Below are 11,729 nucleotides of genomic sequence, written 5' to 3' on the forward strand. Positions count from 1 at the left end.
AAATTCTGAAATGTCAAGATTTGAAAAGTGGATGCTATGAGAGATTAATGGGACAACAAGATAGTATATGTATAGTGTTGGAGAGGTCATGTTGAGTAAGCTCAGTGTTACATAGTATGTGTTTTCAAAATCCTATAAGCAAAGAAAAGTTGATAGCTTGCAGTGTAGCATGTATTTCTGAAGAAATTTTAGCGGTAGATTTTGATTTATTTTAAATTTTCAGGTTCTTGAAGTATAATATGTGTTCATTTTTTAATGTAATCTCGTATTCATCAAGATTAATGTATAAATAACTTTATTGCACCGCTAAAAAATAAAGAGGAGGGGGAAAAAGTAACACAGTGTAAGTCTTGTTTTACTGTGGCCTAAAATTGATTTTGTAGCTTTTTAGACTTGTCTCCCAAGGAAGCTGACTGCATAGCTCTTGTGTAGTAACTATTTAGCTGTATCTGTGTGGTGCAACTCCCTGAGACTGGTATTATATTCCTGAACAGGAACATCATCCTTCTGAAAGTATAATATTCTAAATAATGACTGTGCTTTGTAAGTATGTAAGATAAAGGAAATGGAAGCCACCTTGCTGCTGAATGTGGAGTACCTTCTCATTGAGCACAGTTTTAATAAACTTGTATCCATAAACTTCATATTGATATGTTTGTCTTAATTATACTGGATATCTCTTTGTAGACAAGTTGATGGAGATAGATAACCACTGCAGTGTAGGTAGAATGAATCCCTGATGACGTCTTTTCAGATATACTCTACATATTGCTTTATTGTTATTATGCAAATCTATTAAAATATAAAGGTATCTTATCTTAATATCTGCTAATATTTGTCTATGTGAATATATGCACAAGTCTTTGTTTCTTACTAGCTGACATGCAAAATGAGAGAATGAAAAGAGTTCTTGAATGAGTAAGGTCTTTTTTCACTTTGTAGTAAAAACTTCAGTCACAATATGCTTTTTAAGTGACAAAGCAAATTGCCTTTTGATTTTTGTAGTTAATTATGTTCTTTGTTATGATAACATGACTTTAAAGCTTGTCTGCAAGAGGAATAAAAGGAAAAAACAAATTGGCAATAACAATTCCAAGTTTAGATTCCAGAGTGCCTTGGTGGTGTCTCCATCCTTTAATGGATATATCTCTTTCCTGTTCCTAGCCCCAATGAGATATGCAAGAGGATATAACGTGCAGGCTTGGATATCTCTCATTTTCTTGCCTGATATGCTCTAGGGTAGACTCCAGTCTTAGCTGCTGGCAGGTGTCTCTTGGAAGAAGACAGTATGACTGCAGTGTCTTCTGGCTCCTTCTCAGCCAAATGTTTTCCTCTGCAGCATCTAAAGATACTGATGTTAAAACCTGGGCCTGCATTTCTTCAGTGCCTCTTGCTGTCCTCAGCATCTCATAATGTGCTGTCTAGAAACCTGCCTATTTCCAGAGTTTCAGCTGAAGGCTTTCAGGCAAGGGCTACTTCTTCATACGTGAAGTATTTTTGGCAGACCAGGTACGGCAGCAGTGGCATAATCGGTTCTTCGCTGCAGATGTTTCTGAATGAAGGGAGCAGGTTGTTCAGATTTGCGGTGGTTAAGTAATCCTTCTTTATGTCTGACAGTGACCTACATTCAGAAGATGCTACGAATAGTGAGAAGTCCTCTAGTTGAAAATAGCCCAGTAAGTTGAGGTGTGTGAAAAAGATTACTAAATTTTAGAAGATAAATAGCATGCAAAGAAGCCAATAAGAGGGTACACTGTCTTCTCAGAACAGAATTAAGAAGTGGCAAAAAAAGAGAGAAGGCCATTCTTTGGGGGCATAGGTCTTTTCACAGTTTTAATACAAAGCGGTAAGAACTTTTAATATGTCCTCTGCCTCTTGAGGCTTCATGACCAGGTGTATCAGTTTGGACCGACACTCTGTTTAGCTCAGTATTTCATCTCTAACCAGTGGCTGAAGCTTATATGGCCTTGTAACCCCTCAGTATCTTCCCCGCTCTTAGACCTGGGTTTCATGAACCAGAGATGGCATCTATATTGAGTGGTCCTTAACATTTTGTTTTTCTGTGAACTTGCCAAAAAAACCCCGTAACTTCTACGCTACGCATGGATAAGTTTTTGGTTCTCAAATCCAAATGCCAGCTTCTTATAACTTCAAGAAATGTTAGAGTTACTTTCACTCACATTCTTACACAGTTGGCAAAACTGGGAACACAGGAAAACTGTCTATATGAGAAACAGATAATCTGATTCAAGATTTCAGCTGTGTGTTTTAGTCATCATATAATTTCAGATAGCCTTTGAGCAACGTTAGTGTCTGGAACTTGCCCTGCAATCATTTTTAAGGCTTTTTGTAGTGCTTTTCAGCAGCTGTGTTTTCGAAATACATTTTCCCAATCTTTGCTGCTTTTGCTTTCACAATCATTACTACTTTTTAAAAGTAGCTTTAATATATCAAACAGGTGCTATTACGTATAATTAAAGTAATTTTAAGTGGTAATTTATTGAAAGCTTTTTAAAATAGCTGAATAATCCTGTAGCAGAACCTGTCTCCACAGAATATGTGTTCTTAATGGATTGCAACCCTTCCTATAGTTCTTAGTTTTTATCGTGTAGCAGTTACTTGATCAGAGCCATCATTAGAATGTATTCCATGGTAAAATCAAAGCATGATTATGGAGGAGACTTAGATTTTTAAAAAAGGCTTTCACCTTCCTTGTTTTCGTGTTTAATTTTTACAGCACTGATGAGTTATTCCTATTTGCGTTTTGTAGTTTTATTTTTGGGATGTGTCTTGTCTAGTCTAAGCAGACACTCAGCCAGAGAGTAAAATATGAAGGTTGAACAGCAAGTGAGTTAGCATTCTAAATGTAGTCTTCTGTCAGAGGTGTCAGCAAAGACAAAGATAAATATGGAGAATGCATGGAGTAAGATGAGGGAAAGTTCAAGTAATGCATGGGATAGTGGGTATGATTAAAGGTTATTTAAAAAGCAAGTAATTAGCAAAACATGCAAAACAAACCCTGTCAGTTTAAATAAACTTGAGGAGGGAACCCCATAGTAAACCAAATACTGTATTTAATCATATTAAGTCTCATAATGTACTGTGTTGTCTCCTGAATGTTTCTGTGTTGGTTTTTAGGTTTCTGTCCTCTACATTGCACATCAGTGGGATCTCTCTGCTGGAACAAGATAATGTCTTTTTCAACCTCTTGAAGGAAAGGGGTGAGCAGCTTTCTCACAGCCAGTATTCTTTCTACTTTAGAAAGCGATGTGCCCTGGAAGGAAATATCTCTATGAATTTTGATGAAAAGTGAAGCTGGTTCTAGATGTTTTTCATGTGTCAAATAGGCTTGCTGTTTTGATTTTTGGTTTGTTTTTTTTCAAAAAAAAAAAAGTGTGTGAATATAAGGATCTATGTTGTAGAGCAAGTTTCAGGACTCAAATAAGAATGAAGAAATAGCCATGTTGAATATGCCAGTTGTCGATTTCTCTCTGAAGGACTTCAAAGAAACATGAAGAGGAGAAAATTAGAGGGAACGATTACTTGTTAACAAGTCTGTTGGGTAGTTTCTTCACAACCCTAAGACAGTTAGTGGTTAGTTTATACCCTGAAGCATAACTATTTATATCTCTTACAAACATCTGTTGTAGCTTGTATATGTTAAAAATGATATTACTGAACTCCAACAGCTTACTCGCACCTTATGTTAATGTTACTGGGTGGTCCCTTTGCTCTTAATTATGAAGGAGTAAGTAGAGCAAGTGAGGAGTGATGTATGTTAAGTGATGACTTTGTGTACGTGTTTCAGCTCACCTTTAAACTCTTTTCTTAGATGTTCCTTAACTTGCACAAAGTCTAATTTCTAATTACGATTACCCCTCTTAATTTGGCTTCCTTTCTATTCTGTGTTTTACCTTCATACTTACTTTTATTAAAGGTTTGATTTTTTTTTCCTTTTGCTTTGTTTTGCCGAACACAATGCATATATAAATTCTCCTTTGCCGCAGGTCCCAGTGAAGTTTCTGATGGCAGTTCATGCATCAGATTCCAGTTTACATGACCTTAAACATTTCCTTGGATTTTTCTCGCACTTTGTTTTTGGAATAAATAGAACGAGAGTTAATTCTATTCTGCATGAGGCAGACTGCCTGACTCTCTTGGCCTTGAGTTAATTTTTTTTGTTTGTAACTCTTTGAATGTAACACAAATGTACAGTTTTCCTTCTACTCTCGATTTCTTAAAGAAAGAATAATTGGCATTTTTAAAGTGAAGTTGCCCAGAAGTCATATGTTCTTAGGCTCACTTCAGATACCTTAGGCCATACAGTATTGGATATAGCTGCGCTGGTTAAAGATGGTCCTGCTGTGAGTTGATAATTGCCACACATGAGCCAGATATTGCCACACTAATAGGTCAGCCAAGAGCAGGGGTTGTATGAGTGCACAGCAATGTACTTCAGACAAAGTCAGCTGGTTTACATCAGAGTCACCTTTAACAGCGGGTCGAGCTAGCCTAGCTGACTTTATGTAAAAAGGATCAGAAATCATTCACATGTTCTCTGAGCTCAGTGGCAGAGCTGTGGAAGTAATTAGCTCTGACAGGGTGGCAGTGATAAACATCTGGGAGCGATACCAGCTTCATCTAGCATCGTTGTTTGCAGAATGAACATCTGCTTGGGCTGTGTATTTGCTAACTAGAACTGGATGCTGTACCCTAAATTAGGTTATAAAACCCAAATGTGTAAATACCTTTTTAGTTACTTTTCTTAAAGTTTAGCATAGTTTGTTTCTCACCACTGCTGGGTAATGAGGAGATATTTCTCTTTAGTGAACCAAAGTGATTCCTCAGTTAATTGCCTCAATTTAAGTATGTGATTAGCTCAATTTGTTCTTCTTGATTTGCAGTAGTTGTCTTCACTAAATCTCTTCAGTTGCTATCTAGCCTAATAGCTTAATCTTCTTCTACTGTAATTATAAGTCGGAGGGGAAGCTCTTACAAGAAATAAGGGGTATACCCGTGTATAATTCTTTTCAGCTGTTCCCCTGGGAGAGAATAGGGCAAAGTCATTCTTTGTGAAATAATCTATGGATGGAGCTCAGAACTGCATCTCTTTCTTCCTTTGTGTGGCCTGAGGGAATTCCAGATGTGGAATGTCTCTTCCTTATGGAAATCTGGAAGGAAGGGTTGGTCTAGCTTCTCTGATTCACCAGAAATTCTAACCGTGGCCTGTTGTCTTTACCAGTTTACAGGAATTATCTTTGTTGCTTCCCTCTCCGTGCTGTTCTGTATGTCCCTAGTATGATCTCACATCCTTGCTAACTTTAAGACATTCTTCCACTTCTACAACCATTACCTCTTATTTCTTCATTTTGAATAACTTTGTCTGTCTCCCACAGCCAAACAATTTCTTTAGCAGAGTTTTGGGAGTACCTTTGTCAGCTTATAAAGCAGTCATTAAATACTGTTTACCCTTTCCTTGTTCATCTGGTCAATTGTTCTACTTTAATTTTGAGGTTAGTCTGGTCTTTGCTTTGGATGTCACAGCCAGAAATGACGTTTGCCTTTTGAGAAGGAAGAAAATTTGCATTTTGTATGTATCTGTTCACTCTATAAATACAAGAAGACACTAATGCCCTGGTTCTAAGCTACCATTTTTGAAAGAAAATAAATGTTTAAAGACAAGGCAAATGCTTACAGGGCTGATGTTTTATAATGTGTCCTCTTAAAGTATTTTGAAAGATAATCTCACTTTGCTGTTGTAGCTAATGGTGATTTAACTTTAACATTAAATGATTTGTCACTATAAAAAAGATCTAAAAATCTGAAGTTCTTGTATCAGTGAGTGCACTTATGTCATTCCCTCTGTTCTTCTATATTTTTTTTGTTGGATAAATGGGTAATATTTTTGGAGTTTCCTATAAAGGCAGATAGACAAACTAGAACTAGAAAATACTTTCATTAGGGCTATTAGACAAACTCTAAATGCACTCTTCATTCTTTTCCTCTGTAAATTGTTTTCTTAAGAAAAATATGATTTAACACAGGAGGTCTCAAACTATAACATACCTTTTAGCTAGTATTCCACAAGCTCCTTAAGATGGTATGTGCATGTTGTTTCCAGATAGAAACTTGCTCAGCTCTGCAAGCGTATGACCCAATGCCAGAATAGGGGTCTGCTCTCTCTGCTCTTGTTTGCGGTTCCCAAGATGCTTTTGTGTGTGTAAAATGGCTAAGACTCCCCAAACATGAGTGAAAGTCAATAACCTGGTTTGTAAAGGAAGTCATGCTTATGTCACCCTCATGAACTTCTCTGGTCTTTAAAGCCGTTTAAAAAGAAATTGCAGTAATGCTTAGGAATCACACTTTGGGTAGAACATTAGAACTCCTACGTGTAAAGGAAAATTGAGTTCTATGGTAATATTTCATGGTATTAGCTTAATGAATTACATGATTTCAGTTGTAATAGCTGCTAATCTGGCAAGAAAATGAAATGTAAATTAGTAATTGCTGGATAAACTGTCTGGTTGTGGTGCTATGTTGAACATTTAAATTTATTTATTTTTAATAACTAGATGTCTAACTTTATAAAAAGAAATTTAACTCATCTGGGAACCAAACTCCAGCTAATGCTTAGAAGGAATAACATTAATAAAATTACTTATGTTATAAATCCTATTAACATTACTATTTCCCAAAGTATCGAATGTCTATGAAAATGAGACTTCTGAATTCATAGAAGTGAATGAATTCATGAATTCATTTTAAAACTAATCACATAGGCTGTTTAAAAGTTGTTAGATGTTGTTCTGTTCTTTGTTGAGCCTTAAATGACTTGAATGCTAGATGCCTGATGTCAGAAGTGATTTGAGACTGTGGTTTCTAGAAGTAATTTCAGGGTTTCATACTCTTAAGTAAATACGGTATTCCTTAACACTTTTTACATTTGTTTAATCAGTTGTAGACTTATTTCAGTTACGGTAATAATGCTTAAAGTGGTGTTAGCCTTTTCAAAACACAGGAGCAAAAATCTTTGCTCTAGATTTCTTGTATTACCTTAGAATAAGTTAGTTAAGTAGTGCAAAAATAAATGCTAAAGTTTGCTTGAAGCTTGTGAATGTAAAAGAACCTCAGCCTCTTATTAAAAATCTTGCATTAAAATATGAAATGATACAATGAACTTTTTGCTAATGAAACTTCTTGCATTTTTCACTTTTTTATTTTTTAGAAAATGCGTATAACATAGTAAAATCACTTGAGTGTGCATCTTTTTATATATTTTGGAACTGAATTCTAAGCAATCACTTTTGTAACAGACTTTTTCTCTCTTTTTTTTAAAAGAATATTTGTTCATACTTATGATGATTTGACATAATTACTGTTTTATTAACCATGATGGCAACACAGACATTGAGTATAGACAACTATCAAGATGGACAACAGGTGAGTGTGGTGGTGTTTATGAACTGAATATAGTTATCAAGAGAAAAAAAGGTAGGTAGTGGCTTTTTCCTTAATGTTGGCTTTGGCATTGTTTAAGTATTGGTTCTTGTTTGTAAAACAAGATTTTTAGAGTGATAAGCTGCTATTCTTTAGTACTTGAATACTTATTAAAGGCCTAGCTAATCTTTGTATGACTTTGCTCAACTTATGGAAGAATGGTCAGATAAGGATTTTTCTTTTGAATTTGCTCTAGATGATTTGTGTGCTGTAATCTGCCTATTTTAGCAGTCAAATGGACAGCCTTAATGTTTTATGTATGTGGTATTTTGCTGTTCTTATATTAGATAAATGATGTTTATGCAGTCATAGATGTGTTGGTCTTGAGCTGATTAGAAGGCTGGTCAGTGGCCTCCCAGTTTGTTACCTCTGTTGGCAAACAGCTAGAATAATGAAACATACTAAGAAATGCCTGATTATAATGTTTCTTTTTTTGTACAACAGGCTGTATATTTCAACTATTTAAATAGCTAAATTTAAATACTGTTAAGGGGACCCAAGTCATGCCTTGGCCTGTACTCTGACGACCCATTTTTATGTTACAACGTGTCAGCCCTCGGCAATAAATACAAGTGCTTCTGTCAGCAGATGGCAACAGTGGCAAATAGTCAGAAGGAGAACAGCAACTTTGCCCATCTCTTAAAAAAATATGTTTATCTGAATGCAATCTGGGATTATTAATTGTTGTTTCTGTCTTCTATTGTAATTCTAGTTTCTCTCTCTCTTCTCAGCTGCCTTAGATCTCTTACTTGCCTAGCAATTACATGCTGTTCTGTGACATGTCAGTGAAAGTAATATGTGTTTTTGTAAAGAATGGATTGGGAGAGAACATTCTCTTTCTATTTGTTTTATATTTTAAGTTCTCAGTGACCATGATAGACAAGTCATTTGGGTGTCTGCTTCTTTTGTAGTTTGGAAATTGCTCACAGAATATAGCTTGTAGTTTTAAGTAAACTATTGCCTCTTCCTAGTGAGGTAGAGCCCTAACTGAGCATGTTCTCCTCCTTCAAACAGCAGATATATGGCTCAACACTTATCATCACTTTTAGGAATCATGCACTTTTATTTTGCTCATTTTTCTTGTCATTAGCCAAAAAATGAGTCTATTAGTTGCATCTTTTTTGTGAGCATTCTGGCTTGAAAATCATCTGTGCATGCTGAGGAAGCTTTTTGTAAGGCAGGATGATCTGTTGGGTAGGATATGCTGACGTTTTGCTAGGAGGTGGCTTGGCTCCGGCAGATAATACACAAAGCTTTTGGTTAGCTTAGACTTCTTATTGGGAGTAGTATAAATTGCTTTTGCTTATGTTGTGTGGAAATTAAACTCTGTCATTGTCAGGTTTTCTAACAGTTTCCAGAGGCTAGCTCTCCTTTTGGAGGGTTCTTGTGCGTGATGTGATATGTACGTCTCATGGGAAAAGAGGCCAGAGAGTTGCATTCTGTACACTTCCTTTCTGCAGGTGTCAGTTTTGGCTGCCTGGTGATATCTAGAACAATGTCTGTCCTCTATTTGAGATAAAACTTGATAGAGTTAAAGTTAAAAAAAAAAATTTAAAAAATTTGCAGTGATTTCTTGTCTTTATTTGAATGTTCCTGGTGCTGAAAGGGCAGAAAACCAAGGAGTTTGGGTTGAGGAGTGGAAACTGACTTTCAGAGGTCAGATTCCTTGAAGACTTTTTAGTCTACAAGATAGCTAGCTGGAAGTGATGGGAAAACCACTTTCAATACCTTCAGAGCACCTCAAAGCATTAGCAGGCTCTAGTGCAGTTTAGGATGTGCTCAGTAGAAGCTATGGCACTAAGTTGTTTTGTCCAGTGGTGGCAGATTGTGTGTAACTATGTGTTCAACTGATTTGTAGAAGCAGTTACTGCTGTTTTCTCTAGTAGCTTGATACTCCTAAAGTAATTTGTTTTTACAGTATGTAAATTTGAGTAGTAAGTATCAGGTGAGTAACCTGATATTGAAAAATGCTCCTGATAAATGAAAGATTGGAGGGATGATAAATATTTCAGTTCTTTGTAAGAAAATGTGCGTTTTAATGGATGAGAAAAACTTCAGGGCTCTTTCTTCAGTATCTTGTTATGATGAACAGTAAGAAATAAAAAAGAAAACTTTAGAGTAGAAACTTTCCTTTTTGTTGTTTTCATTCTAAAGACTTTTAATACAGATATCCCCATAAATTATTTTGAGGGGGAAAAAAAGGCTATTTTTTTTTTGGCTAGTCTGTTAAAAAAATAGCCACTTCAGAGACAAAATATTTTAATGATTTACTAATGCCCATTTTAAAGCCCAGTGCTGAAGCCTGAAGTGACCTTTAATACTACCCATCAAAAAGTGTCGAGAATTAAAAGAGAGGTTTTGTTACTGCTGTGGCTTACTGTGTAGCTGTCAAGTCATACCAACCTTCTGGTGATTTCGTAGTCCTTTGCATTGCCATTTCCCTAGAAAACAGTACACTTATTTTACATCATACATAGAGATTTATTTATGACTTACTCTTTCTCTACAGATGCAAGTAGTAACAGAGTTAAAAACTGAACAAGATCCCGTCTGCTCTGAAACTGATGCAGAAGGGGTGAGTCCTGCCCCTGTAGAATCTCAGACTCCAATGGATGCAGACAAGCAGGCCATTTACAGGTAGTAATGTACTCGTGTTCTGTCTTCTGAAGCATAAAAAATCAAGGTGTTTTTTTTAAAAAAGGAGAAGTAACTTAGCCAGGAGATCATCTGATTTTATCTTAGTAGTTTGCAGGGAAAGAATGAGAGCAAATTAGCTTCACTGTCAATGTACAATTGAGGAAAGAAACCTTCCATTTATTGTGAGATTTTTCAATTTCGGTATAGTTCTAGAGGGTATTCAAAAAGTGACTGCCTTTAAAGCACAAGTGAAATTTAGCAAGCTACTCCAACTGTTGGAACTATAGTCATTGTTATAGTTTGGCTTTTAATGTGAGATTTTATTTTTATTGTAATTAGGTTGATATTTACTCCCTTTTCTTTAGGGATAACAACCTATTGCCTGTAATTAGCTTAAACAGGATTAAATGTTGGTGTATAAACACACTAATTTGAGATTTTTCCAGTGTTAAGTGCTGTGCTAAGCAGTATGCTCAGTTCTGATGAGGTTAAGTGTGTTTTCACTTTAAGTGTTTTACAGAGACATCAGTATTACCAGTTTGCAGATTGAAAAAAAGAAAAAAACAAAACCAAAAACTGAAGCAAAATGATCTGTCCACTCATTTATAGACTTGTGCTAACAAAATCGTCTTTGCTCTGAGCATGATTTCATAGGAGGCCTCCGAGTACAGCCTGGATGCTATTTTCAGTTCTGTAAAGTTATTCATGATGTGTAGATAAGGCCCACATTTCCAATGCACTGTATTAATGTATCTCTTGCCACACAATTACAGTGAACTAAATAGTATGTCATAGGTTTTTAGATTGTGGTTGGGGGTTTTATTTACTTTTTTTTACTGCTTTACTTGCCTCTGGGATGTGTGGTAAATCAAAATAAAAAAAACCCAGACCTTCATCAAATTTTGCTGTAGTCAGTGGTGTTATACACAGTCCCTTCCAACTCTTGTCTTTCTGTTTCCTATAGAGGTGACTGTTACCTTATGTGAGCTAGATGTCTTACTTTTCAGTGGTGTATGTAAGTGAAAATACTTATTCATGTATTTTAATTTTTATTTTAGGCACCCACTATTTCCCTTGTTAGCACTATTATTTGAAAAATGTGAACAATCTACACAAGGCTCAGAAGGCACAACTTCTGCTAGTTTTGATGTAGATATTGAAAATTTTGTAAGGAAGCAGGAGAAAGAAGGAAAACCCTTCTTCTGTGAAGATCCAGAAACTGATAATTTGGTGAGTATAAGCTCTCTCTTTTATTTCTGAAATAATCATCACATGTACCTATTTCCTAATTTCTGATCTCAACTGATACTTAGTTTCTCCTCACATTTTTCTTCCTACAGGAGATTATTCTTTATGTTAATGCTAAGAAACATTTTTTTCAAAATTTCTTCTGATCCCCTTCTTCCTCTCTTACTTGTATGCTTATACTGGGCCCTTCACAGTCGTTTCCCATTCTTAACTGGCTAAGATCAGTGTATTAGAGATGAACAGAAACATATGATTGCCATAGCCAGGTTGACTCTTCAGATCAATTTTACATTGTCAGATGTGTGACATACATTTATGAAAATCATGTAGTTGGTGTAAGTTTTTTT

The 11,729-nt window shown here is 35.7% G+C and overlaps 1 protein-coding gene across 1 annotated transcript; it reads left to right on the forward strand.

Moving 5' to 3' along the window:
• Positions 1 to 7,389: 7,389 nt before the first annotated feature.
• On the forward strand, positions 7,390 to 11,364 carry LOC104274436 (homeobox protein PKNOX1-like; the record flags this gene model as incomplete). Its single annotated transcript, XM_009870070.1, has 3 exons — positions 7,390 to 7,440; positions 10,007 to 10,134; positions 11,193 to 11,364. Coding segments are annotated over exons 1-3 (351 nt in total), but the record flags the coding sequence as incomplete, so codon positions are not given.
• Positions 11,365 to 11,729: the final 365 nt, after the last annotated feature.

The sequence above is a fragment of the Apaloderma vittatum genome, unplaced genomic scaffold, assembly GCF_000703405.1.
Source record: "Apaloderma vittatum isolate BGI_N311 unplaced genomic scaffold, ASM70340v1 scaffold19885, whole genome shotgun sequence".
Taxonomy (NCBI): Eukaryota; Metazoa; Chordata; class Aves; order Trogoniformes; family Trogonidae; genus Apaloderma; species Apaloderma vittatum.